At 34.1% G+C, this 26359-nt stretch overlaps 11 protein-coding genes across 13 annotated transcripts; 4 read left to right on the top strand and 7 right to left on the bottom strand.

Moving 5' to 3' along the window:
• The first annotated feature begins 33 nt into the window (after positions 1-33).
• Positions 34-2201, top strand: LOC103575465 (replication factor C subunit 2). The gene is made up of 4 exons (XM_008555261.2): positions 34-303; positions 489-1005; positions 1077-1400; positions 1470-2201. Exons 1-4 carry the CDS (start codon positions 188-190, stop codon positions 1569-1571), a joined length of 1059 nt encoding a protein of 352 aa, XP_008553483.1. The 5' UTR covers positions 34-187; the 3' UTR covers positions 1572-2201.
• A 103-nt stretch (positions 2202-2304) lies between these two features.
• On the bottom strand, positions 2305-4219 carry LOC103575464 (60S ribosomal protein L5). The gene is made up of 5 exons (XM_008555260.1): positions 4116-4219; positions 3537-3857; positions 3128-3330; positions 2858-3035; positions 2305-2610 (listed from the first exon to the last, which is right to left on the bottom strand). The coding sequence occupies exons 1-5, from the start codon at positions 4116-4118 to the stop codon at positions 2422-2424; spliced, it is 894 nt and encodes a 297-aa protein (XP_008553482.1). The 5' UTR covers positions 4119-4219; the 3' UTR covers positions 2305-2421.
• Positions 4220-4410: 191 nt separating this feature from the next.
• LOC103575463 (protein-associating with the carboxyl-terminal domain of ezrin) lies at positions 4411-6900 on the bottom strand. Of its 2 annotated transcripts, none has more exons than XM_008555257.2 (5): positions 6831-6900; positions 6547-6764; positions 6022-6472; positions 5758-5947; positions 4411-5693 (listed from the first exon to the last, which is right to left on the bottom strand). In XM_008555257.2, the coding sequence occupies exons 2-5, from the start codon at positions 6739-6741 to the stop codon at positions 4577-4579; spliced, it is 1953 nt and encodes a 650-aa protein (XP_008553479.1). In that variant the 5' UTR covers positions 6742-6764; positions 6831-6900; the 3' UTR covers positions 4411-4576. The 2 variants fall into 2 exon arrangements, with proteins under 2 accessions (XP_008553479.1, XP_008553480.1); XM_008555258.3 differs by having other exon boundaries at positions 6839-6867.
• A 544-nt stretch (positions 6901-7444) lies between these two features.
• LOC103575462 (NADH dehydrogenase (ubiquinone) complex I, assembly factor 6) lies at positions 7445-8777 on the top strand. Its single transcript, XM_008555256.3, has 4 exons — positions 7445-7655; positions 7748-7970; positions 8040-8435; positions 8505-8777. The coding sequence occupies exons 1-4, from the start codon at positions 7549-7551 to the stop codon at positions 8688-8690; spliced, it is 912 nt and encodes a 303-aa protein (XP_008553478.1). The 5' UTR covers positions 7445-7548; the 3' UTR covers positions 8691-8777.
• Positions 8778-8973: 196 nt separating this feature from the next.
• Positions 8974-13243, top strand: LOC103575461 (zinc finger protein 271). 2 transcript variants are annotated; one of them, XM_053740642.1, is made up of 4 exons: positions 9398-9486; positions 9730-9936; positions 10079-10349; positions 10435-13243. In XM_053740642.1, exons 3-4 carry the CDS (start codon positions 10145-10147, stop codon positions 13095-13097), a joined length of 2868 nt encoding a protein of 955 aa, XP_053596617.1. In that variant the 5' UTR covers positions 9398-9486; positions 9730-9936; positions 10079-10144; the 3' UTR covers positions 13098-13243. The 2 variants fall into 2 exon arrangements, with proteins under 2 accessions (XP_008553477.1, XP_053596617.1); XM_008555255.3 differs by lacking the exon at positions 9730-9936 and having other exon boundaries at positions 8974-9486; positions 10435-13241.
• Positions 13244-13331: 88 nt separating this feature from the next.
• Positions 13332-15440, bottom strand: LOC103575459 (ubiquitin-like-conjugating enzyme ATG3). The gene is made up of 5 exons (XM_008555254.2): positions 15231-15440; positions 14965-15153; positions 14652-14894; positions 14300-14574; positions 13332-14200 (listed from the first exon to the last, which is right to left on the bottom strand). Exons 1-5 carry the CDS (start codon positions 15300-15302, stop codon positions 14038-14040), a joined length of 942 nt encoding a protein of 313 aa, XP_008553476.1. The 5' UTR covers positions 15303-15440; the 3' UTR covers positions 13332-14037.
• A 476-nt stretch (positions 15441-15916) lies between these two features.
• Positions 15917-16915, bottom strand: LOC128667268 (poly [ADP-ribose] polymerase tankyrase-1-like). Its single transcript, XM_053740686.1, has 2 exons — positions 16826-16915; positions 15917-16544 (listed from the first exon to the last, which is right to left on the bottom strand). Exon 2 carries the CDS (start codon positions 16498-16500, stop codon positions 15946-15948), a length of 555 nt encoding a protein of 184 aa, XP_053596661.1. The 5' UTR covers positions 16501-16544; positions 16826-16915; the 3' UTR covers positions 15917-15945.
• LOC103575497 (putative ankyrin repeat protein RF_0381) lies at positions 16506-18565 on the bottom strand. Its single transcript, XM_053740426.1, has 3 exons — positions 18479-18565; positions 17301-18425; positions 16506-16544 (listed from the first exon to the last, which is right to left on the bottom strand). Exons 1-3 carry the CDS (start codon positions 18563-18565, stop codon positions 16506-16508), a joined length of 1251 nt encoding a protein of 416 aa, XP_053596401.1.
• A 928-nt stretch (positions 18566-19493) lies between these two features.
• Positions 19494-21087, bottom strand: LOC103575458 (GDP-fucose protein O-fucosyltransferase 1). Its single transcript, XM_008555253.1, has 5 exons — positions 20873-21087; positions 20684-20799; positions 20495-20618; positions 20067-20431; positions 19494-19992 (listed from the first exon to the last, which is right to left on the bottom strand). The coding sequence occupies exons 1-5, from the start codon at positions 20982-20984 to the stop codon at positions 19552-19554; spliced, it is 1158 nt and encodes a 385-aa protein (XP_008553475.1). The 5' UTR covers positions 20985-21087; the 3' UTR covers positions 19494-19551.
• A 162-nt stretch (positions 21088-21249) lies between these two features.
• Positions 21250-22998, bottom strand: LOC103575457 (serine/threonine-protein phosphatase 2A activator). Its single transcript, XM_008555252.2, has 8 exons — positions 22911-22998; positions 22738-22825; positions 22588-22673; positions 22316-22519; positions 22040-22254; positions 21847-21971; positions 21666-21766; positions 21250-21585 (listed from the first exon to the last, which is right to left on the bottom strand). The coding sequence occupies exons 2-8, from the start codon at positions 22778-22780 to the stop codon at positions 21334-21336; spliced, it is 1026 nt and encodes a 341-aa protein (XP_008553474.1). The 5' UTR covers positions 22781-22825; positions 22911-22998; the 3' UTR covers positions 21250-21333.
• A 269-nt stretch (positions 22999-23267) lies between these two features.
• On the top strand, positions 23268-26254 carry LOC103575456 (SWI/SNF-related matrix-associated actin-dependent regulator of chromatin subfamily A-like protein 1). Its single transcript, XM_008555250.3, has 6 exons — positions 23268-23357; positions 23473-24378; positions 24437-24614; positions 24690-24853; positions 24928-25092; positions 25164-26254. Exons 2-6 carry the CDS (start codon positions 23477-23479, stop codon positions 25999-26001), a joined length of 2247 nt encoding a protein of 748 aa, XP_008553472.1. The 5' UTR covers positions 23268-23357; positions 23473-23476; the 3' UTR covers positions 26002-26254.
• Positions 26255-26359: the final 105 nt, after the last annotated feature.

The raw sequence follows: 26359 nt of genomic DNA, 5'->3' as shown, positions 1-26359 counted from the left end.
TTAAAGAAAACGACCAATAAATAAGCGCGCACGCGTAATACTTTAAAACCCGTAACCTAAAACTCAAAAAAGCGGCATTTGTTGTTTGTTTACTTGTTAATTAATTTATTAAGTTACTATCAAATAAATATTCATTGTTTAGGAATCAATTGTTGGTAGATTTAGTAATTTAGTTTATTTATTTACAATGGCAGACGATGAAAGTGCTAAAGAGAGTATGGAAGTAGATGAAAGTCCTGTAACAAAAAATACTCAGGATGTTTCTAGTAATAAAAATAAAACGAAAGGATCACATTTACCATGGTAATTATTTTAAATTATTAATTAATTTTCATTGTCATTTATACTTTAATAATTTTTTATTTATTATTATTAAAATAATTATTGCTGAGGTTAAGTCACAAAATTTTTCTGACGCTGATAGCAGACGTCCGCTAATTTTATTATTTTCATAAAAAAAATTAAAATAAAATTTATTTTATATTTAGGATTGAAAAATATAGACCGCAGACATTTGATGACATCATAGGAAATGAAGATACAGTTGCCAGATTATCAGTATTTGCAAAGCATGGAAACGCACCGAATATAATAATTGCTGGACCACCAGGAGTTGGTAAAACAACGACAATCCTCTGTTTGGCACGTGCTCTTCTAGGTCCAACACTCAAAGACACCGTTCTGGAGTTGAATGCATCAAATGACCGTGGAATTGATGTCGTTAGAAATAAGATTAAGATTTTTGCTCAAAAGAAGGTCAATTTGCCACCAGGAACTCATAAAATTATTATCCTTGATGAAGCTGACAGCATGACTGAAGGTGCTCAGCAAGCTCTGAGACGTACCATGGAGATATTCAGTCACACAACTCGTTTTGCTTTGGCTTGCAACACCAGCGAAAAAATAATAGAACCAATTCAGTCGCGTTGCGCCATGCTGCGTTATGGCAAATTGACTGATGCGCAAATCCTTGCTAAAATTCTTCAAGTTTGTGAGCAGGAAAATGTAAGCCCATCTCAATTTACTATAAATTTAAATACTAACGCATAAAATTCATTCATTTAAATTTTTGCTAGGTATCATACACGAATGATGGATTGGAAGCGATTGTTTTCACAGCACAAGGAGACATGAGACAAGCATTGAATAATTTACAGTCAACTTTCAATGGTTTTGGTCACGTCAACAGCGAGAATGTCTTCAAAGTTTGTGATGAACCTCATCCGCTGGTAATCAAAGAGATGCTGGAGTTCTGTACCCAAGGAAAAATTTCAAAAGCTTACGAAGTTCTCGACAGCCTGTGGAAACTCGGCTACTCTGCAGAGGATCTCATCAGTAATATTTTTCGCGTTTGTAAAAATTTGCCAGTAGATGAAACATTAAAACTAGACTTCATAAAGGTAATTCTTAAAAATTAATTAAACTAATTATCAATTATTAATAAATAATAATTAAATTGTTTGCTAAAGGAAATCGGGGTCACACATCTAAGCATCCTGGACGGAATCAGCAGCCTACTGCAGCTCAACAGTCTCCTGGCACGACTCTGTCGACGATCATTGCAAAAATAATTATCATGCTCATTCCACTACGTTCAAATATAAATATCAATTGCTGTATAAAATAATAAATGTATACAGTGTTTTTTATATAATTTTTGAAATTAAAAATATTTATTAAATATCATGTCTTTTAAATATCACAGCCTTGTTACTTTAGTGGTAAGCGTTTAATTTTAAATAAACAAAATACTGTAGTATATCACACATCAAGGGAAAGTAGAAGATTCCAACCCGGGTGTTTACTTGAGCCGATGGCAAAGACGGCAAACACACGGACTGGGATATCTTATCTTCCTCCGTGGTGTCAATACTATTTTTCACCAGACCAGTACCTAAAAGTTTGAATTTTAGCCTCTGTTTGTGGGAAGAATGGCACATGCGCTTTTTTAGTATCCATTTCCGCTCTGATAGCCAAGTTGACAACCTACTGCTGTAACTTGTCAACCTGAACGCGTAAATTTGCATTCACTGGTCAACGAAAAGTTGCTTTAAATTTTCCCAGAAAGTTGACTATAATTTGTAGCCAAAATTACAGAGACTGAAGTTGTCGTCAATTTGATCGCAACTAATTGACATCAAGTTTCTGACCAGAGTCTTGCTACCTGGACTCGTAAAATAAAAGAAAGATTTTTTTCCCACTCAACAGGGCAGGAATTTAAACTTCCGGTGCAGGTATGATGAAAAATTTCGTGTCATTACTAAATCTACAGGTACTGCTGAATAAATAATTAATTATTTAATCGACGTTTCAAGGTTTTTATTATCATTTTCGTACCATCGTTCACAGACTACATATAAATATGACACTGTGAACGTAAGTTTGTTGAGGTACAAAAAACTCAAGCTTACGACCGGCTTTTTAAGCTTCGGCCTCTGCCATTTTTTTGAGGAATGATGCTTTCTTTTGGTTGACGCGGTTCTTGCGTTCAGAAAGCGATAATTTAGCGCGGTTCCAGCGTTTCTTAACCGGCTCCTTGGTTCTTTCCTTGGGTGTGAACTCGGGATTAGCGCGAATAGCAGCATGGGCCTTCTTGTAGATCTCTTCGATCTGTAAAACAATTAAAAATTAATTATCAGGCAAATGTTCTGATTGATAAATTCAACTCAATTGATTTGCTGTAAATGTTACAGCCGGTTAATGGAGAAAAATACAAAGGAGCATAAGTCATTTCGCTCAACCGATGTATCAATATGGTCCAATTGCGACGCTGGTAAGACATGGAAGAGTCTTACAACAATTTTAATTGGACGAAATAAAATCAGGAATTATTAAATTTAATTATCAATATACGTACAGCATCAGCAGCGATTCCGTGCTTGATGTACTGAGAGAATTGACGCTTGTAAGCTTCGTCGTCTTCCTCTTCCAACTGCTTCATGTAGTTAGCGATGTGCTGAGCAAAGATGTGTTGGCGATGGACGTCAGCGTTGAATGATTTAGACTCACTGTCGTAACCGGGGAATCGCTTGGTACTGAAACGAGACAATTGTAAATAATTATTCTGCTCATTCGACTAAATAAATTGAACAAAATTCCTCATATTCAACTAGAAAGTGATCCCTACCTATGGGGGATGTTGAGTCCACCATCAACGGCTCCCTTCATGGCGCCGAAAACACGTGCGCCAGTGGTAGTGCGCATGAGTCCAGTATCCAAGTAACATCTGAATGCTCCTGGTCCGTCATCAAGCTCTTCTACGTTGTATTCATCACCAGTTACTTCAGTGGTTCCGGTGTAGAGCTTGTCCAGACCCAATTGTTTCAACAACTACAACAAAATAAAATTTTTCATGAGTTTTACAGGCGCTACTAATAAAATAAAATTAAAAAAAAATTTTTTAAGCTTTTCTTGTCAGATAAAAAATTAGGGAACAAAGTTTCTTCACAGAATCTCAAAGCGAGCTGAGTGGATCATCATGTAGAAAAGCTCATCAATTTTTTTTCATGATTATATATTCAAATTAACCAACTTACTCTTCTGGCGAGAAGAAGACCAGTGCAGTAGGCGGCAGCATAGTTGGTAAGTCCAACTTTTACTCCGTACTTGGGGAGCTCGTGGCTGTAGGCAGCGCAGACGATTCTGTCTCCCTCGATTCTCGAGTAAGCAACCTGGCACGTGATGTTCTTGTTTGAGAAACGAACGATCAGACGGTACTTGGGAGTGTTGTATTTGTTCTTATCTTGAATCGTCAAACGTTTACGCGCATAGTAGTCAGTTTTACCTTCACGACGCCTCTTGAATTTAACTTGGAAACGCTTGAAGTACTGCTTGTTCTTAATTACCTTGACGAAACCCTGGAATTCAAAATTTTATTAATTAAAATCGATTTTAAAACTAGAATATCTATTTAAATTGCTCGGACATCAGCAAACTGATGAGTTACGAGATAGGTTGCAGTATGGACTCGCGAGCACGTTTTTTAAATCCGTCGTTATTTAAACCATCGTAAAAAATTTATTAAAATAAATTACTGAATTGGATAAGCAATTAATTGAACTAATGAATTACCTCGATATTTTTTAAATATCAACTAATTGTTTAAAAATATTTACCATGTTTGTTGAATGAGAAGACGCGGCGAGGCACCTTCTTCAACAGTTACCACGAGAAAGAACGACTGATGAATTACCGGAGAGTCCATGCACTGAGGAAACTCTTCCGCGTGGTGGCGCTGTTGTGTCTAGGCTCTGCTACGGGTGCTGACACCTAGCTTCCAGTTTCACGCGGGAAATTTGAAATTTCATTGTACTAAAAGTTTAATTTTTAATGCCGAAGTCAAAAAATTGAAATATTCAAATTAAATTTTTAATTTTCGCGGGAAAATCGCAAATTAAAATGTCCCGATGGTTAAACATATAGACAACATTTATTTAAAATTAATATATAACAAATATTTATACATATTTATATGGATATTTAAAAAATATTACTAAGCTTACACTTAAATTATTTACACGCGGTCATACAAGTAACAATTATTTAATAATTAATAAATTAGTTTTAATAAATAATATCAATCTTCTAGCTCGAGGGTATTGTCACCCCAATCATCTAGATCTTCGCCCCAGCCGTCATCATCTCCATTGTCCTGAGCACCATTAACTTTAACATCAAAAACGCTTTTCTCCGCCTTGACTTCCTCAATATGAATGACATTTTGTTTCTCAATAATTGGCTCCATGTCTGTGAAAAAATCAACCTCTTCACTGGCAGTTTGTTGCATTGTCTTAGAATGTTTGATATCCAGTTCCCGAATATCAGAAATAATATTTTTCTTATTATAATTAAATTTGTCTTTTTTTATCCCCGGCGTTTTTCCCCCATCGTCTATTTCCGATCCCGCAGATGCTGATTTATCATCATGTGGCTGCACTACATCAACATCTGCTTGACCACTAGGAATGTCAGTATTAATTGTCTTGGTGATGACTACTTCATGAGCATCCCAATCAGACCAAGTGCTTTCTTCCTCAGCTAAAATTAAATCCGATTCAACCCGATCTTCTCCGCCATCAGGTGACGGTCGCTCAGGTAACTCTAGTACAGTTGGCAGACTATCAATACCATTTTCATTGATAATATTATTATTAATATTACTATTACTAATATTAGCACGTTCAGTTCTTTGGTTATTTCTAGCAGAGACTTCACGTCTGATTTGGTTGTGATTTGGACGTCCATCAGTAAATAATTTACCCCGTTTGCCGCCGATGACGGCAGCTGCGCCCAGTATTGGCACTAGATCAGCCAGCGCACGCAGTGTTGTGCTGACCAGATGATCATCATGATCTTTTATTCCTACAAGAAGCTCAGGCAGTATTTGGTTCTTCAATTCATCCAATTGGAAGGCATAGATAAATGAATTTAAATGCGATAATAGCAGTAAGCGTATTGACGTGTCCCGGACACAAAACATTTGCAATAATTTTGGTACCAGGTGACTTTTGAAGGTTGATACTGTAAAAAGACTCGTGTCTTGCTCATTGTCTTCTGTTTTTGGCTTCAACACACAAGGTAGTAATTTTTGTTGAGCTGTACTGTCTAGCAGTACCATTCGTGATAAGAGTAAACGACCTAGTTGTTCAGCAACTATTTTTTCAGGGAATGCTTTAAGCTGTGGCACTAGATTCCTAAAAAAACAAATTATTTATCAATGAATATTTAAAAATGAAATTTTTAGTTCCGAGGACTTACGAAAAAAATTCTTCTTTTTCTGCTTCAGTTTTCAGAGGCAGCTCCATTAAAAATTCATGAATATTTATAAAGTCATGTGTAAAAAATGGATTGGATAATAAAGTTGATAACTTTGTCCTCAATAAAGGATCAGGGTTTTGCAAACTGCGTCGACAGATTTCTTTAAATTCTGCAAGAGCTGGAACGTCATCTAGAAAAGTTTAAAATAAAATTAATTGGCGCGAATTTGATTTATTTACAAGGATCCTGGATAACCAGCATTACCAGCATTTTTCAACCGTAAAACTTCTTCAGTGAGAACACCAAAAGCATACTGGTCAATTCCAACAGGATTTAGTTGTGTCTCCAATGCATTTCCATCCTCTTCAGGAGCAATAGCTTTCTCGTAACGAAAGTTTTTTATTTTTTTCAAATACGCCTGATTAAAGTCGGTGAACCTGCACAGAAACTCTAGACCTCCGAGCTTCCAGGAGCCCTCTGGAGTGACGTAGATCGAGCTACTGCAGACATTATTGTGAGAAGCAAGAGCTTTTTCATGCAAAAATATCAGAGCTCGTAGAATACTGTGAAGCCCAATGCAAATTTGCAGGGTTGTCTGGGTGCCGATCACTTGGGCAAGTGGTTTTACTTCCTCAGTAGCTAGGTAGTAACTGCTGCCCTTTCTCCAGGATGATATGTACTTCAGGATGCATGGGTGCCGATGTAGCATCAGATTCTAAATAAAAATTAATAACTTTAAGGTTCAGTTGCTGTGACAGAGCTCTGATTGATAAATAAAATAGTTGATACCTTAGCTGTCCTTTCAAGGGGTGATGGTTTGCCAAAGTTTGGACACGACTGCAATGAAGGCTCGCTAATAAACACCGATACCGTTGACGGATTCGCACCATTCAAATTAGCACTGTGATGTAGCCAGAAATCTGTTATTTCGACCGCCTTTTCGTCAATTTTCAGCCCACTTAGGGCACTTTTCTCATTTCCCATCGAGGCAATGGTTGACTTATTTACTAAAATATGTTTATAAATTTATATTTTTTATCTGAATAACCTTCAAAGTGTAATTATTGGATTACTTGTTTACTCTGTCGTTTTGTCAACGTCTGTGTGTGTTTTCATGAATAAAATTTCATGCGCACATGGCAGCACTGGTCCGATAAGAACTAATTTTATTTTAATAAAGTTGCTTAAGTAATTGAGTAAATATTTGAAAGTTAATTGCATACTGACGATGATAATAATCAACTAATTGTAGTTTACACGAAATAATTAATTTTTTTTAGTAAACTGATAAGAAAATAATTTCGTTGATTAGATAATTATGCATTTTATTATAGAGACGAGTCTACACTAAAAATTTAATATTTTAAATATTTTGAAACTTTTAGAAACTGAGCACGATAAATTGTTAAAGGGAATTTACTGAGATTCGAATAAAGACAATAATTAAAATTATTGAAGCGGCAAAAATTAAAAACAAGAAAAGGATAATTTATTATTGACGAAGTAATCAGTAATAAATTTAAATTTAAATAATAATTCAATAATTATAATTGAAATTTATCATTTGTACTACTAAATTTATTAGGACATTCATTAATTAATTCATTAATATTATAATTGTATATTTTCAAAATCTAATTCAAATTTTTGAACATGCGCATTGATTTAAAATTCCCGCGTATTTTTAACCTAGAAAATTTATTTCATAACAGTTGTAATTGTTGTAAATATAATAATTTTAATTAAAATTAATGGATTAATTACCAAATACATTTTAAAATATAATTGAGTATGAATAAAACACGTTTATTAACAAAAATAACTTCAAATAAATTAAATAGATCTGTCAGTACTGTCAAAAGACAATCTCCAACCCAATACTGTTTACAACTTGTCAGGTGTTTATATATTTTTATAATACTCTAAATAATTATTTACATGTAATTTTAAATAATTAACTGATAATCTAAATATATATTTATATTTCCAGGAAACATGACTATGAAAATTATTTATGTTCATTACTGCTGCCTAAAAATTTACAATTACCAGCAATAGCAATAAGAGCATTCAATGTAGAGATATCTCTTGTCCAAGAACATTCACGTGAACTAGCAATAAGTAATATGAGATATACATTTTGGAATGACACAATTGCTAAAATATTTGATAATAAACCACCTGAAGCTCCTGTACCCTTAGAATTATCACGAGTAAGGAAAAAAAATTTCTTTTACAATTAATTTTAGCAAATTTTTATTAATTGATGATCCTGCGCGCAGATATTGAGGACACATAAATTATCTAAGAGATATTTTCAACGTTTGCTGGACGCTCGATGGAATAAATCACAGTCAGCATCGTTTCTAGACCTGGCAGCTATAGAAAAATACTCAGAAGACACAGTCTCGTCGATTTATTATTTATTATTAGAAGTTAAAGACATTAAAGACGTTAATGTTGACCATGTGGCCAGTCATGTAGGCAAAGCGCAGGGTATCGTAAATTTATTACGATCAGTTCCCTATCACGCGAGACGGAGGAATCTTGTCCTCCCCCAAGATATCATGATGCAGAATAACGTTTCATCAGAGTCTGTCTTTCGTGGTGAGGCTAGCAAAGATTTGAATGAAGTTATTTTTGCAGTCGCTTCACGTGCTCACCAACATTTAGACAAAGTAATTATTCAATTAATTAAAGAATTTATTTATTTAAAGTAATTAATTTCGTACTTTCCTTGGTTTCAGGCAAAAAACTTAAGGAAGAGTATTAAAAAAAATTTGGATTATATTTTTTTACCAGCTGTCATTGTTGAGAGATTTTTAAAAAGACTTCAGTATGCAGATTTTAATATTTATGACAAACAGTTACATACTAAAGAAAATATGCTACCGTTTCATTTATGGTGGGCTAAATTATTTACTAAATGGTAATAATAATTAATTGATTAATTAGTTAATTAATTAGATAGATTTTGTGATGAATCTTCTTGGAAATTTTGTTACAAATAAGAGTTTGTATTTATTACATTTTTTATATTATTTAATAAACAAAAATTTGTTTATTTATTTAAAATTTACAAACTGTCATGTCTGCTTCATTCACACTAAAAATTACGTACAGTAAAATTTTTTAAATTTTCCCGCAAAAAATTTTGACGCATGCGCAACATTTAAAATGCGCAACAAAATGGCGCTCAACTATTCGTAAATTATTTAAGAATAAAAAAAAAAATTAAGTACATAGAAATAAGGCATAAAAAATCTAATTACTCAGTAGACTATTTAAAATCATAAATTAAGTAAAATAATTATTAAACTAATAAATAACTATTGCGCCAAAATTAAATCAGTAGCTTAATAACTTGAACTACCAACAAAAAAATTGAAAAACCGTGGGTGTGGTATAACCAACAAAAATAAACCATTAACATTTATTTAAACATGTGGTTTATTAGACAAATCAGTACAAATAATTAAATCAAGACCCACTGAATCATAAATAATATTAACCCGTATGTATAAATCTAGTGCTGGGTCAGTCGCTGAAATTAAAAATTTATTTACATGATTTCATAGCAATTAAAACATAATGGACGATATATTACTGTATGATTCGACGATTTGTCGTTTGTGTGCTGAAAATAATACCAATGGAGTTAATTTGTTCACAGACAATAGCGAATATCCTGATTTGAGCTCACTTATCAACCGTTATTTACCTTTGAAGGTATGTTTATTACACTCATTTCAAGTAAACGGCATGACTGTTATACTGACTACTGTGTCAACAATAACTGCATGGAGAACAAAAAAAATTCAGGATCTAATTTGACTTCCTACGTTTTTACTAATATAATTTAATATGATGACTGTCTACAGTATCTACACTGATTTTCGTTGCACATTTACTACATGAATCAAAATTTATTAACTCTTTAGATTTTATAGAACAAACATTTATTTGTTACAGGATAAATATCCTCTCATTCAGTCCTCAGATATTTTTTTAAATAAAAGTCATCATCGTCATTCACTTCCTATTAATTATCTGCTATGACTTTTAAAAATTTTCCTTAACGATTAAGTTTCATTTCAATTCTTTTATAATTATTCATTTAAATTTTACGTGCGATTAATTTAAATACCCAAGACCCTGCAGGACTTTAAGGATTACAAAGTAAATATAATTATTTATTATGGAATTTTTGTCACGGTCATTTTTGACGGAGCCCTTGGATTTTTAATTGAAAAAAATATCCTAGTTTAAGTATTTTTATTTATTTGTAATAATTTTATTTGTTTTTTTTTTTTTTTTTAAGGTAAGAAACGATGGAAAATTACCAACGACCATTTGTCCAGGTTGTAACATACAACTGGAATCCACGATGCAGTTTTTTGATTTATTGGTTGAAGGGCAAAAAAAATTACGAGATTTATTGAAACAAGAAAATGAATTATTAAAAAAAAATGATAGATTGAAAATGAGTCAGGGTGATAATCAGTTGGAGCAATTGAATCCTGATACGATGGAGCTGGTTAACTACGAACAAAAAAATGATGAAAATTATGGGCAGCAAATTATCATCAATAGTACGTTTAAAATTACTTGTCCTGCTTATTTTTCTTTGTTTTTTGAAGACTGTTATTTGTTATTAATTATTTTATTTAAAAATAGTATTACCGGACGGCTCAATGTATGCAGCGGAGCATGATATGAGTTTACAAATGGAAGGTTTAGAAAAACCGCGACGAAAGCGCGGTCGCCCGCCGAAAAACCACACGGAAGATTTAAAAGACGAGGAAGTTTTGGAAACGAGTCAAGAAGACGAAGACAAACAGGATGACGATGATGAATTGGACGGTGACGGTCGACGGAGACGCAAGCGCAAGATTCCTAAACGTTTCTCTGAAGTAGTTCGAGGAAAAGAGTTGGAGAGAATGTTTAAGGAAGAAGGAGTCATTGATGACGAAGACGACACCGGGGAACGTGAGCTAGATGACAAAGGAGACAAGCACATGCCGCTTCCAGACGGCAACGAAGAGGTGATAGGACACCTGGAGTCCCAAGACGGCGAAGATCTCGGCGAGCTGATCATCATGAATCGTGGCCGCGGTCGTGGGCGACCGAAGTCGCGCCACAAAAAAGCTAAATACGTCTGCAATACCTGCGGTCGCGGATTCCAGCAGCGTCACCGCTACATAATCCACAAGAGCAGTCACTTGAACGATAAATTCGAGTGTCTTAAGTGCAACAAACAGTTTACGATACTGGATAATTTTATTTTGCATCAAAAGAATGAAGGCCATTCTGGTAAAAAAGTTATTAAAAATAATTGTACCAACGTCGAATTCTTACAGGATTTAACGGATATGATTGACGATAATGACATCAACGACTCAACTGATGCGCTGGAGTCCCTAGATGATAAGCAGGATTCAAAAGTACAAACTCTAAATGAAGATATTAATGGAGATAATGTTAATGATGATAATGATAATGATAATTATAATGACAATGATAATAGTAATGTTAATGGTACTGGTACTGGTGATGATGATGATGAAGTTGATGGTGATGACGATGATGAGTTCAAAGAGAATTCCGAGATAAAAGAGTACGTGTGCGATGACTGCGAAGAGCTCTTTACAACCCAGGACACTTTAGAAGCTCACATAAAAGAATTTCATAATGTGGACAATCCGTTCGTGTGCAACGTGTGCGAAAAAACTTTTGCGACTGAAGAAAACCTAAAAGTCCACGTCTCGACGCACGACATTACCATAAAAAAAAAAACGAACAAAGCGTGCGTGTGTGATATCTGCGGCAAGGTATTGAATCATCCTAGCTCGGTGGTCTATCACAAAGAAGCTGAGCACAATAACGGCCGTAAGTTTGTTTGCAACAAATGCGGTAAGAATTTCAAACACAAGCAACTGCTCCAGCGGCACCAGCTCACCCACTCGCAGGCACGGCCGTATGTTTGCAAATTGTGTGAAGCGAGTTTCAAAACCAAAGCAAATTTGATAAATCATCAGTCGACGCACACCGGGGAGAAAAAGTATCGCTGCAATCAGTGCAATCGTCAGTTTGCTCACAAAACGAGTTTGACTTTGCACTACCGCTGGCACAATGGAGAGAAACCTTACAGGTGTAATATTTGCCACAAAGATTTTTCACAGAATGGTAATTTGCAGGAACACATGCGTATACACACTGGAGTAAAGCCGTACGAGTGTGAGGTATGCACGCGTAAATTTACGACGTCCTCGCAGTTCAAGTTGCACCAAAAACGACACACTGGTGAGCGACCCTGGAAGTGTGAGTACTGCGGTAAAACATATTTGCATAAAGATACCTGGAAAACTCATGTACGCAGGCACAACGATGATCGTCCGTTTCAGTGTACACATTGCCCCCAATCATTCACTGAACAATGGGCATTGAAAAAACACATGCGCACACATACCGGCGAAAAACCTTACCAGTGTAATATTTGCGATAAACGTTTCGCTGATTGTTCAAATCTGACAAAACACAGACGCACTCATAGAGAGCATAAAATTATGAATATCAATGATATTAAAGCCGGGGTGTCTGGAGTTATCGCAACTCCCGCTGGAGCTGATGGAACCACTGGCGTTGTAGCTGGCGCGGGACCTGGAGAATTGTGGCAGATATTCCCGAGCCAGGAAGCTGATGATTCGCTTGAACTCCAGCGAGTCATCACGGACGAGGGATCTGAAGAGGGTACGCAAGTTATTTATGTGTCTTACCAGGATCCAAATGACCCGAGTCAATCGAGAACGCTGCACTTTGGCATGATCGAGGACAAGGAGGCCGCTGACGCTCAAGTGCTCCCTACGCTCAATGTCGAGGAACAGATTATCAGTAAGCCTGACGATGCGCAGGTAGAGATTGATCTGTCTGATCAGAATCTCCAGCTGCAGATAACTGACAGCGCTGGGAATCCCATTCCCCTGTCGATACAAGACGCGAGACAGCTGCTGGCTCGCGGTGAGTTCGTCAGTCAGTTAAACGACGGGCAGACTATCCGCGTGCACTCGGGTGTCGTCGCTGACGAACTCGCTGAGCAACTGGGAGTTCATATGCAACAGCCAATGGCTACCGATGATAACCAACAAGCAATTGCTCTTGATGACAACAGTGCTCTGGTGAAAGTCCTCGAGGATGATCCTGCTGATCAGATCGACGACCCAGCAGACTCCGCGCCCGCCTTTGAACTTATAAATGAAGACGGCAACAAAGTGAGACTCGTTCACTCGTATTATGCCTCGGTGTTGGCTAATCCTGTCGACGAGTACGTTTCCATCGGCTAGACCATATCTTTTAAAGATTTGTTTTTGTTAAAAAAAAGAAAAAATAAGCGCTACTAGTATTTAATTGTACCGTCATTATATTAATTAGTGAATGGTTAGAATAGTTAACAATTTGTAAATATTTAAGATTTTTTAAAGTCATGCCATAGTAGATTCAATAAATTTATGATTAATTTAAAAGTTTATTATTCAATCTACACAATTGCATTGATAAGTTACATTTATGTGTTTAAATTCATTGCTGTTACACAGTTATATTTATATATATATAAATATATTTAAAAAAAAAACTTTCAACGTGTGCGGTCATTGAGCGCGAAAGCTGTGATTCAAACACCAATACTAGTCAAATATTTTAAATAATTCATTTTTAGCTCGCGCGTGTTCAAGTGTTATTAATTAATTAATTAATTAATTAAGGGCATTCTCAGACAATCCCCCACTTTTAAAAAATATTCAATGACTCAGCTGTCAATCGTATCGAAATTTTATCAATTATTTATAAAAAAAATTACTTACAGTTCACATCAATCGGGAAGTAAACGAAATTTAGAAAATAAATTCCAGTAAAATTCTATAATTTGAATTTTCAAATTTTGTAGGCTGAAATTCAATCAAAAAATTTCGTTTAACTCCTAATTGGTGTCAACTGTAAGTAATTTTTTTAAATTCCATATCCTGGTAAAATTTCAAGTACGTTGCCCTGGGAAAAAAGAGGAGGGAGCGTCTGAGAATGCCCTTGAGTGTCGAAGAAATTAAAAACTTCGATGGCAACATTTAATTTTGAAAGCATAAGCGCAATTTAAATTTAATTGATAAGTTTTGTTAAAGAGATTGGCTGCAAAATGCATTACGGTACAAACATGTAAAAACTTTCCGCTAAATTGTCTTTTATTATTTTATTTGAAATCAATGGGAGCTGCCAATAAGATATAAACTTTTAGCTTGAGCTGGACAGCATAAAATTTTGCGTGTAATCGTACTCGATTGTCGGGATCACGGATTGAACGAACTTTAAGAATATTATGAGATACATGTGGACACCCAACTCGCCACCACCTTCCATTACTGTTTCTATTATTTTTTTCATGACTTCTGCGTGTCTAGGAATAATTAAAATAAATATTTTATTAATTGCGTCGAATTTTAATGCGTAGATTACAATTAAGTTCCAAGTCTCGGATAAAAAAACGATTTAATACCTGCAGGGATGGACAGAAGCCATCGGAGGTCCAGGTAAATGAGGATGAGTCTCCATAGTAACAGTTTTCTTGGCATGATCCTGACTGACATCTTCATACATCTCCTCAACAGTCAGGGGTTTCTGGTTCTCGTCGTACCCAAAAAGCCACAACCTCGGCGTCTGATAATATTTATCATAAGTTATATGTAGATCGTAAGTCCTTGTGTGAATTATTTCTCCTTCAGGAAAGGTATCTTTTTTTTCCTTTACTGGTTTCTTTGTTTCAGCTGCAAACTGCGTAATTAAATAAAATTAAGTAACTAAGTAAGTAAGTAATTGTATAAAACCTGATAAACCGAATACTCCAATACCTTGTCCTCTTCATCAAGCATTCCACTGACTTCGAAAGCTTCCATGTCAGCAGCTTCTTCATCGTCCTCATCATCGTCATCATCATCATTAGCAGGAGGCTGCTGCGTCGAATCTTCCAAGGTCATTTCAGATACTTTTTCATCAATCCCACCAACACTGGCGTCATAGTGATGGGTATCGACCCAACCACCTTCTGGATCATCAGCTTCTATTATACGTTCTTGTTCATCACAGTATTCAATCTACTCCAATTAAAAAAAAAAAAAAAATACATAGCTGTCGAAATAACTTGAAACTTGAATTTTAAAATACCTGTTTACATCTACGAGTACATGGAACATTACGCGTTAATAAAAATTGTTTTTTTTTAGGTAAATATGATTTAGTTCTGTCTTCATCACCAGTAGCCCATTGCCATGTTGGACAATGATGGACCAAATGATCACCAGCAGCCACGAATTCTTCTGGAGTTAACACGCCTGTCTCACGAAATTTACTCTCCTTTTAAAAAAATAAATTAATAATTATTAATTATTGATTCATAAATAAATAAATTAATTATAAAATAAACAACTAACCTTAAGAACAGGGGTTAGATATTCAGCAACTCCAAGAGCTGTTCCTTTTACTGAATTAATTACGCTCTGCATTATTTGTTATTTTAATTGACTAACTAATCTAATATATATTTTAATTATTTGTTTTCGTTTTATATCAGTTGTGAGTCATAACAAAATCTGACACTTTCATTAAACAATCGATCTGTCGTTTGTCGTTTACTGCTCACGTCCATGACAATTTAAGAATTTTTTTTTTTTTATAATAATAATAGTGGAAGTTTGTCGATAAGGTAGAGCTTGAAGTAAATTTTGTTATAAAATTTTTTAAAGATGGAAAAACTGCAGACTGCAAAAATAACGAGTGAGGAAGAGGAACTATGGTAGACACTGGATGTCTTCATTCTATTTTCAATTAACATTTCATTTGTTAATATAAAAATAAATAAATCGCCAGCTGTCCTCTAACTTCACTGACATTTATAACAAACATTTAATTTTTCTTAAAAGCTTTAAACTTTTTATTTTAAAAATCATTTCGTCTTTTTTTCAACTTGTTCCTATTTTCAAAGACAAATTTTCGAAATATTTGTAAATTTTGAAGGAATGCGGGATCAACATTATTCATTTAGAGGTTTTAAACAAAAGTACAAACTAGTTAACTATAAGATAAATAAAAATAATTTATTATTTATATTACCCTGGTTAAAAATACTGATTAAAAAGAATTTGGATTTCACTGTTTATTATTCTTTTCATTATCAATATTCTCAGACAGGGCGCGGCGCGGTATTATATAAATAAATACATATACAAATAAAGTAATAAGTATCAACATAAAAAATGCCATACAATAATTGCAAAGACTAAATTTCTTTTTTATAGAGCGATAAAATAAACCATTAGGAAGTTGCAGATCAGGTGCAGAAGATAATTCATCATCATGAATATTAACGCTGGCGCCTGCGTCTACTAAAATATCAACTATTTCATGATTAATATCAACCATAGCTACATAGAAAGCTGTTTCTCCAGTGGTAGTTCTGTAATCCACGTTTGCCTTATGCTTGATCAGTAATTCTACTAATGATTTGTACCCCTTGTCCGCCGCGATGTGCAGTGGCGAGCAACAAACACCAGAACGTCCCCACAAGGGATAAAGACCCATTGCGTTGACATCAGCTCCTTCTTTTATTAAATTTTCAGCCAATTTGTAGTCATTTGCGCTAACAGCCAAATGCAAGGGTGTTGCTGCTGGCGGATACTCAATTTTACTATCCTTTGCCTCCATGTTTATCAAATAGTCTGATAATTTTCAAATAAATGAAAACTTTTCTGTAAACACAACAGGTCAAAATAACATTATTAAATAATAGATATTTATTGCTAGTTATTTGTGAGGTTTTAAACAAATTTCATTGACGTCATTAAAGTCCTAACCATTAACTTCTGAACACGTGTCCACTTTTTTCGATAAATTTAAAATATCACAAGCCAAAGATAATATTTTCGTGTTTAAATTATCGATTTTAATTTTTTTATAATTAGTTAGCAATAATTAATAATTAATAATAAATAAATAAATAATTTATTATTATTTTAATTTTAAAAGTTACCTTTCGAGACGATCCAGCCGAGCGTTTAATTCAAATTAAATTTTTTTCTCTAATCACCTATGGAGGGTGGGGACATTTCTGCCTGCTTCTACTTTCCACACTTTCACTGAAAATAATCTTTTTGTTTTTTGGATAAAACAGAATAGAGAGAAACTGCAAATACCATCAATTAAGTTAGAAAACCGCGCGAAAATTAAATTTAAAAATTAGATATTTTTTTTTTTAAATAAAAAAAAAATGAAAAATATTTTTTTTTTTTTTTTTTAATAAAATTTTATTCAATTATAAAACTACAGTTTAATTTTTAAAAAATACAAAATTAACTTAAAATTTTAAGATCTTCATTAGATAAATAATTAAAAATTTTCCTTATAAATGTATTTGGAAGCGTGGTACAAAAAATATCAATTATTATATCATTGCATTTATTTAATAATTTTTTCCTCTGTATCGCTTTGGTAAAATTGTGCCTGACCATTTCCCCATACAATGGGAACTTCGATCTCGCTGTTCCCTTAAGAACTGAACCCGCATAATTTACATCAACGTGTTTCAGTCGCAGAGCTAATTTATGTTGGCACATAGTCAGCAAATTATAAAAAGTTAAATTACTTTTACCGATACAAGTTTTCCTCATTAATTTAATCTCATGATAACATTCTCTATACAACCAATCAAACCCATCTCCAATTTCACATAAATATGAACCAGCATACAAATTAGCAGCCTCCAGTTTAACGATATGCCGCTTGATGACAACTTTAAAATCTTCATCAGCACATTGTAAATTAATTACTGCACCGCCTGAGTCTCTGATATTAAAATCAGCACCGCGGTTGAGAAGATACTCCGCCATTTTATAATGCCGTCGCTTGATAGCTAAATGTAACGGCGACTCATTGGACGAATTAATCTCAGCGTCAGCATTCAGTAACAATTTTACCAGAGCAAAATTATTCTTCTTCACAGCAATACCGAGAGCAGTTTCCCCAGTTCTAGTGCTGATATTGACATCAGCCTTATTTTTTATCAACAGCTTCACTACTTCTTTGTCTTCTTTGTCAACGGCGATGTGTAATGGCGTGCGATTGAAGTAATCTCTTACAGGAAAATGACAGGGAGTAGTTTCATCGCAATTAGCTTTGATATTAACATCCGCATTATTTTTCAGCAACAATTCAATCATATCTTTGTTTTTGTTTTTAACCGCGACGTGCAATGCCGAGCAGCATGTATTGAAACACTCCCTCGGCGGGTAATGGCATACGGTATTAACATCAGCTCCTTTATTAATCAGATACTCAGCAATAGGATAATTGTTCCTGGCGACTGCCCAGTGTAAAGAAGTTACATTGTTTGAATGCAAATTAATATCTACTCCGGCATCTAATAATAATTGAATCAGTTCATTGTTGTCGTTTTTCAGAGCCAGGCCAAACGCGGATTCTCCTGCAGTGGTGATAAAATTAATATCCGCGTGATTTCTGATCAGCAATTCAACAATTTCCCTGTTTCCTTGATCGATGGCGATAAGTAACGGCGTGCGATTGAAATATTCTTTGGTTCCTGAATATTTACAATCTTCATCTTCGCAATTGGCCTCGATATTAACATTCGCGTTATTGTTAATCAGCAATTGGACTATTCTTTTGCTTCCGTTAGCGATTGCGACATGCAAGGCAGTGCAGTTTGCGTTGTAATTGAATTTTTGCGGAGGATAATGACAAATTGCGTTGACATCTGCTCCTAGATCGATCAGATTTTTGACAGCCTTGTAATTATTTTGGGCAGCGGCTTTATGCAAGCAAATTAAGTTCGAAGGTGGTTTTATATTCGGAATCATTTTTAGTAGTTTTTCAAAATATCGTTACTCGCTTTCTGAAAAATAAAAATTTGCATATTGTCCTGCTTTAGTAATTTATTTCTAGTCAACCTGGGGTATTTTATAGTAATCAGCGTATCGACATGCGAGGCCACGCCCAAATTTCGTGTTCAGTCTGTCCCGTCTGCATTACAGTTGGCTTTTTTCAGTTTCTACTTTCTCTCATATTCGTAATTGCTGTCTCTCTTACTCTTGCTTTATATTTTATAAATACTTCCACTCTTCATGAATACGGCGTCCAGTTTAAAAAACTGATATGACGCTCAATAAATTTTAGAAAAAAAACTATTTTTATAAATATTAATTGAAACAATTTTTGAATAATTTTTGATAATTAAAAAATGATATATTTTTTTTTACTACGAGAATCCTGTAATCTATTTTTCAGTTAAAAAACTGAATCCATCTTACAGCATAAAATAAGACGGCATGGGCAATTATATTAATATCGAAAATTTTGTTATTACCCTTTTACCGGCAGTGGGACAGTTCCGATGCTTTCGACGTGACACCAAGTATAGAAAAGAACGACGCACTATATAAAATTTACATTCTAGCTAGTGCACCAACTTCGGATCCTGGACCCGAATGATCTTACCCATAGGTGGAAGTGGAAGCCGATGATACCCGAAGTTTAATTTCTGAACAATAAATGACCACATGTACTTACACCTGATGATTATCTTTAAAGACCGGTCTATAAAAAATTAGCGCGAATATTTTATACTTCATCAACTGAGCAAAAATTTTTCATTAAAAAAAATCCATTTTATTGAGTAAAAAAAAAAGAAAAAAATAAATAATTACACAAGTCATAAAAAAGTCTAAAATTAAACTAAATAAATTATAACTCTATCCGTGGAGTAGTGGTAGCAGGTCGCTCTGGAGGAAATCCCCAGAAGAAAGTCGGATATCCTTTGACGTCCCGTTCACGAGCGACGAAAGCCGTGAATGAGGAAATACAGTTGCCAATAAAATAATTTGATCGTCCTAGAATAGCCAGATCTAGATGCGGAGAAGCCGGTTCAGGTTGTCTATGGACAGTGATGTTCATCCTCGACAGCGCATTCGTCAAGTCTTCAATCATATAATTGCTGTCCGAGGCTACAAAAACACTTTTTATGTCTTTCCCATTACGTATTACGCGTTTCAAGTGTCGGAGAATTATGTCCAGTGTCGGCAAGCACATGGAGTCAGTGGCTTTGCCGCGTTCATTCCGGTATCCAAGACACTGGGCCGCGGCAAATAGGTTCGGAGAGCTGGTTATGAACTCACAAGCGCGTACCTGCAGTAAATCAGCAACCGCTTAATCAATTCATTCATTTATTCAAGAATTTATTAAATAAATTAATTAATTACCCAGTCAATTCCATTGCGCAGGTGGATTCCTACAAATGCACCAGGTGGCAATGACGTTTTTATAAAACTTTTTGCTCTACTCAACATGTCATCATTCCACACGACACATTTCTGAAGACTTTTATTTTCTAATTGAACTGGAAAACTTGCTGGCGCTCCGGTAAATGCCAACACTGGCCAGGACACCGCTGGATATTTATTTTTCCACTTGCTCGCAATGTCGGTATGATAAACGTCATAATGAAAGGGTCCATAAAATTCCGATTTAACAAAATCAACTTTGAAGTTGTCCCAAAATGGCCCGAAGGGATTCCCTTCTTTGGCGTTGCATGAATCCGTGGTGCCGCGTGACGAATAACAAAATGCTGTGATAAAAAATTGATTAATTAAACGAATCAATTAACTAATTAATTAATTAATTAACTTACAAATTCTTTCAGATGCCGGCCAGATAATCGGCGCCAATTCTCTCATGAATTCCTCCATTAAAATAACTTTGTGACACTTTTTAACTTCCGTCACATTAAAGTAGGTATCAAAAGGTATTTGCTTCTGTAAATAATATTTTTTTAAATTAATAAGTGTTAATTAAATTAATTTAATAATTTTGTACTTACGGATCCAATTTCTCCAGTGCGATATTCGACCCATGGTGGTAAAATTAACGTGCGATTTATTGCTTTAGCAAAACCTAGAGCTCCTAGAAAATGATCTGCTTGATTACCGAACCGGCCTGCAAAAAATATTATTAATTACATAATTAATTGATTAAAAAGCGATAGATAAGTTTTTAATTAAATATTTACCCATGCAAGGACAATATGCGATATATCCATTGATATCTACATCAATTCCACAATAAATATTTGAAATTGACAATAAAATATTCAATAATAATAATGGTAATTTACAACTCATTGTTAATTAAATTAATAAATGAAATATAAATAATTATTTAAATAAATTGCTAGGCTAGTTACTGGTAAACAAAAATACTAAATCAAAACAAATGTAATTCAAGTTTTTTACACTAGGGGGCAGGTTCAATATCTTGAACTTTTTGAGAATAAAAAAAAAAGAGCACATTGACCTCTTAGAACAGAAGCGACAGCGACTAATCTACAATTTAAAATGTTTGATTAATTATGAATTTCCATAAATTTAATAAATGGATTTGCATGTAAATTATTTATTAATTATTGCTTGTAATTATAGTACATTGTGATGGTAGAATAAATTTAAATTAACCAGCTGAAATAATAAAGAATTATTGTCGCGGAGTAGCGATAGGCGGCTTCGGAGCTGGAAACTTTGGGTTTCTGGAGGCCGCTGTGGGACCAGGAGGTGCTGGTTTCAATGACAACAATGACCCGAAAAGTACATGCTGGATAACTGGAAACTTAGCGAGTACTTCCGCTTTGTACATTCGTATCAACCCGGCGTTTACTTTTGACCAGGAGTTCACGGCGCTGACGTTCCAAAGCTGGTTTGAGTGCTCGGCAAATGGCCCGATCTTCACCTAAAAATTACAAGTGCCATTAAATTGTTTAAATAATTAACTAAAATTAGTCTACTAAATTTAAAAGCTGGAGTAATTACTTTCGAAATAAATTCAATACATCCCAAAAACATATACTGGCGTTTAAACGTCTCCATTATTCCGGGATCTACAAAGTGTCTGGGTTCAATACGTGGATGTCCTTAGAAATACCAATAGCAATAAAAATTAACACAGTAATTTATTTAAATTATTAAATTAATTTGCTTTAAATAAAATTACCAACTAATTGTGAACTTCCCCATATAAATGGAACGAATTGATAGTCATCTAGACTCCAAACCCCATGACTACCAGCCGGCTCCATGCGATAGACTAATTGAAGACGTCGCACTAATTCTAAATATCTAAAATAATTAATTATAATTACAGTTAATAAATTATAGTCGACTTTTACAATAAAATATATTTTTACCGGTTAAATAATTTAACAACAGCGACTTTGTCATCGGATTTATAAGCTCCTATTTTAAACATACAGCATAAAAACATAATAAATGACATTTCATGACCAGTACCATAGTCAATGCGCGTTGGGTTACCGAACCCTTCGCATAAATATTTGAATAATTCTGGCGATGCGCGATGTAAATTATCTGGTAGCACTTTTTTTAGCTCTTCCTCTCCCAACTAAATAAAATTAAATTTTATTCAATAACCAGCTCCTGGGTCCAATAATAAATTTAATTACCTCTTCTAGCCTTTTGTACCACTCGCGAAATGATTTATTACCAAATCTTTGAGGCTGTTCAGTCGGTGGTATTTCTGTCAACCACTGGTCAAATTTATCCAGCATTGTTACTGTTTTTTTGACTTGCTCTCCTTGAGGACACTCAGCATCCAACGATTTTCCTTTTGTCGCTTCATTCAGTGCCAGTATAAATCCCAAGTATTCCTAAAAATAATTTAATTATTAATCACGCAATTTTAAATTAAATTAATTAATTTGAAATAAATAAGTACACAATACGCTTCAGACTTTTCCCATACTGCCATATCCTCTGGTTTTTTGATACATTTTTGTGGCACAACAAATTCATGATCATCACCTGGAAGAATTAAAAAAATTAATTATAATAATTAATTAATGAATTAAAAACTTTTTTAACATACCAACGATTTGACTTTCTGAAGCACTCGCACTAGATACGGACATTTTTACTTATAACTTATAAATTATTTATGCCGGGAAATTCAAAACCTAAAAATAGATAAACAAATAAATAAATTTAAAAAATGTACTGACAGATAATTTACTGATATATTTAATCATTTATTTGACTTACTGATAAATAGATGCGTTGACGGATTGATAAAGTAATTAGTTGAGTACTTGATAGTATAAACAAAACAATAAACTTTTTAGAATTATAATCACAGTTTTATTTAAAATTTATGTTTCAATAATAAGTTAATCTTACAGTAAAATTTATTAATTAAAATAAATTAAGTACCGAGATAAAATTTTCATATTATTTTTTTGTCTCGTGACGTCATTGTTATTTTGAATTATTTTTCTAGGTTAGTTTGCAAGTAAAATCAAAACAAACGATAAAACCGTTGGAGATAATTTTCGCTGAGTATCAGCCATTGCATTGTCACCCAACAAAAATATGAATAATAAAATAAATTAAATTATTTATTATTTATGGATAATTACAATAATATTTAATTAAGTCAACAAATAAATTCAAATTATCAGTATTTTTATACGTCAATTTTTTACCGCTGAGGTAACAATTTTATTAATTTTATTTTGACACTGCGCAGTAAACCTAAAAAATTAATTTTTTTACATTCTATTTATTTACTTATTTTAATTTAAATATAATAAATTGATCATTACAGAAAAATGACCTGTTCGTTACAAGAAATCGAAGAAAAACGACGTCAAGCAATAGAACGTCGTAATGCACGCATGCAATCTCTGTCAAAAGCAACGTCACCACCAGCACCTGGACAAAATAAAAAAATCACCAATTATGTTACCAAAAATTTCATAGCATCGACATCAAAATCTCAGCCAACATTGACATCATTTGGGGTTGGATTAAATAGATCGACATCATCACTGTCAACAAATCAGAACAAGTCTAACAATTTTCTGAACAAAAGTTACGAAAACCAAGACCTTAAACGTAAAAATAATTCGTACCCACTGTCAGCACCTCCGTCGAAGCTGATAAAACAAATAAACAACAACAGTATAAATACAATAAATCATAGCACAGCATCTCCAACAAAAGTATCTCCAATAGACCCCAACAAATTTTTTAATAACCAGCAGATAAAGGGGACGATATCAATGATCAGTTTGACACGTTTTGAAGTCGATATAAAATACTGCCCGCAGTTTATCGAGTACTGCAAGACATTCAAGACCCGGGTGTACGACCAGCAGCGCAAGCTATGGAGTTTTGACATCACTGAGTACAATGACTTTCTGAAGGGTCTTAAAGACAGTGCGCCCCAGGTACAACTAGCGGGATTACCTCAGTATGTCTACCGGGTATTCAAGAACAACGCAAGCATAAAACCTGAAATCACTGAACCAGACCTGTCGCGTATTGATCCCAAGTTGATGGAAACGCTGATGCCTTTCCAACGCGAAGGAGTTTGCTTTGGTATAAAAAAAGACGGTCGCTGTATGATCGCTGATGATATGGGTCTGGGTAAAACTATCCAAGCTCTAGGTATTGCTCATTACTACAAAGCAGACTGGCCACTGCTGATCGTTGCACCTTCGTCGGTCACGTAAGAATTTTTAATTTTAATTATTACGGCAGTTGATTAATTTATTTTTATTTTCCAGGCATCAGTGGTTCCAAAGTATCCTTGAATTTCTGCCATCAGTACCTGTCTTTGATATAGTTATTTTTTCCCGCAAGCAATCTTATATAAGTGATAGTAAAATAACAATTATTTCTTATGATTTGTTGATGAAGAATAAAGATTCCATTGCTAATACGGCCTTCGGTACAATAATTTTGGTAAGAATATTTTTATTTTTTGATTAATAATTAGACAATTTTGATGATTAATTAAAATTAATTTTATTTTCTCAGGATGAATCGCATACACTGAAGACTTTATCAGCGAAAAAAACAGAAGCTGTTAAAAAAATAGTCGATAAGTCAAAACATATTATTTTGTTAACTGGTACACCAGCTCTGTCACGTCCCATTGAATTATATTCTCAAATAACTCTAATTATTCCAAATTTTTTAACGTAAGTTACTTAGCAGCTCAGTTGAATGATAATTAATTTGACTTCAAAATTTGATTTATTATTTATTTTTTTAGCGCGCATAATTATGGTGTGCGTTATTGCAACGCAGAACAAACAAAGTTTGGTTGGAATTATAAAGGTTCATCAAATACTACTGAATTACAATTACTATTAAAGTCAACGTGTCTCATTAGACGACTTAAAGTTGATGTACTTTCACAATTACCTTCAAAATTTAGGTGAATAATTATTTTTTATAATTTAAGTGATAGTAACATATACTTTCATTAATTTTTTTTTTCATTCTTAGGCAAATAATTATGTTGGATCCAAATTTAATTGATGAAGGAACTGAAGAAATGAAAGAAGCTTACAAAAAATGTTCGCAGAACAAAGGAAATAATCATACTACGATAATACAATGTTTCAATGAATCAAGTTCCCAGCGAATAAAAGCTGTTTGTAATTATCTTGAAGGCGTTTTGGAGAAAGAAGATAAATTTATTGTTTTCGCGCATCATAAAAGTATACTGGACGCTATTATGGAGTTACTGATTAGAATGAATGTTAAATTTATCCGCATTGACGGGAACACCAGGGCGGAGGATCGAAAGACGCTGGTCGACAGGTTCCAGGAACGAGATAACATCCGCGTTGCTGTTCTCTCCATCACTGCGGCGAACGCGGGGATCACTCTGACGGCTGCCAGTTTGTGTATCTTCGCTGAGCTCTATTGGAACCCGGGGATCCTGTGCCAGGCGGAGGACAGGATTCATCGGATAGGTCAGAACCAGTCGGTCATCATAAGATATCTGATTGCGGAAAAGACTGTTGATGATCATCTGTGGCCGTTGCTACGTACTAAACTCAATTTCCTCACCAAAGCTGGACTTAATCAGGACTTTTCGTTGGACAATGCTGACGTTACGAAGCAGATCATCAACGGCAGCCCGACTTCCAAACAGAGTAAACTCGACAACTTTATTGCGGTAGCCAGCTCTCAAAATTTAGCTGAAAGTAATAAAAAAGTTGAAGAGAATGATAAAGAAACTAAAGATGCTTATAATGCTTCGACTGATGTCTCTGACTTAATGCTAGATGAAGATGATGAAGACTTGGCAAATATTGATTTAGATATGTATCAATAACTGTTAATTAATGGTTATAAACAACGACTACTCAGGAAGAAATTAAGGCTTAGGTGTCAACTGATAATTTAAATTTAGGGCGGGAAATAAATTTTCGTACTTTGATGTTAATGAGATGATTGAGGCTATTGCGTACTAGTTATTATTGATAAAGTATTAAATCTGTAGTCTAAAAATATTTATCTTTTGATTACTGATCGATTACACTTAGATGTTATTTATATGTCGTGTTATTGATATGAATACATATTTTTATATTTATAATAAATAATTTTCTTTGAATATAATGTCTGACTGATTTATTTTTTTCGCTATCAAGATTTGAGATGTTAAGTCCCAATTTCAAAAATATCAGCGC

The sequence above is a fragment of the Microplitis demolitor genome, chromosome 7 (assembly GCF_026212275.2).
Source record: "Microplitis demolitor isolate Queensland-Clemson2020A chromosome 7, iyMicDemo2.1a, whole genome shotgun sequence".
Lineage (NCBI taxonomy): Eukaryota > Metazoa > Arthropoda > Insecta > Hymenoptera > Braconidae > Microplitis > Microplitis demolitor.
Note: the sequence above shows the minus strand (reverse complement) of the source record. Positions and strands in the feature narration are given on the sequence as shown.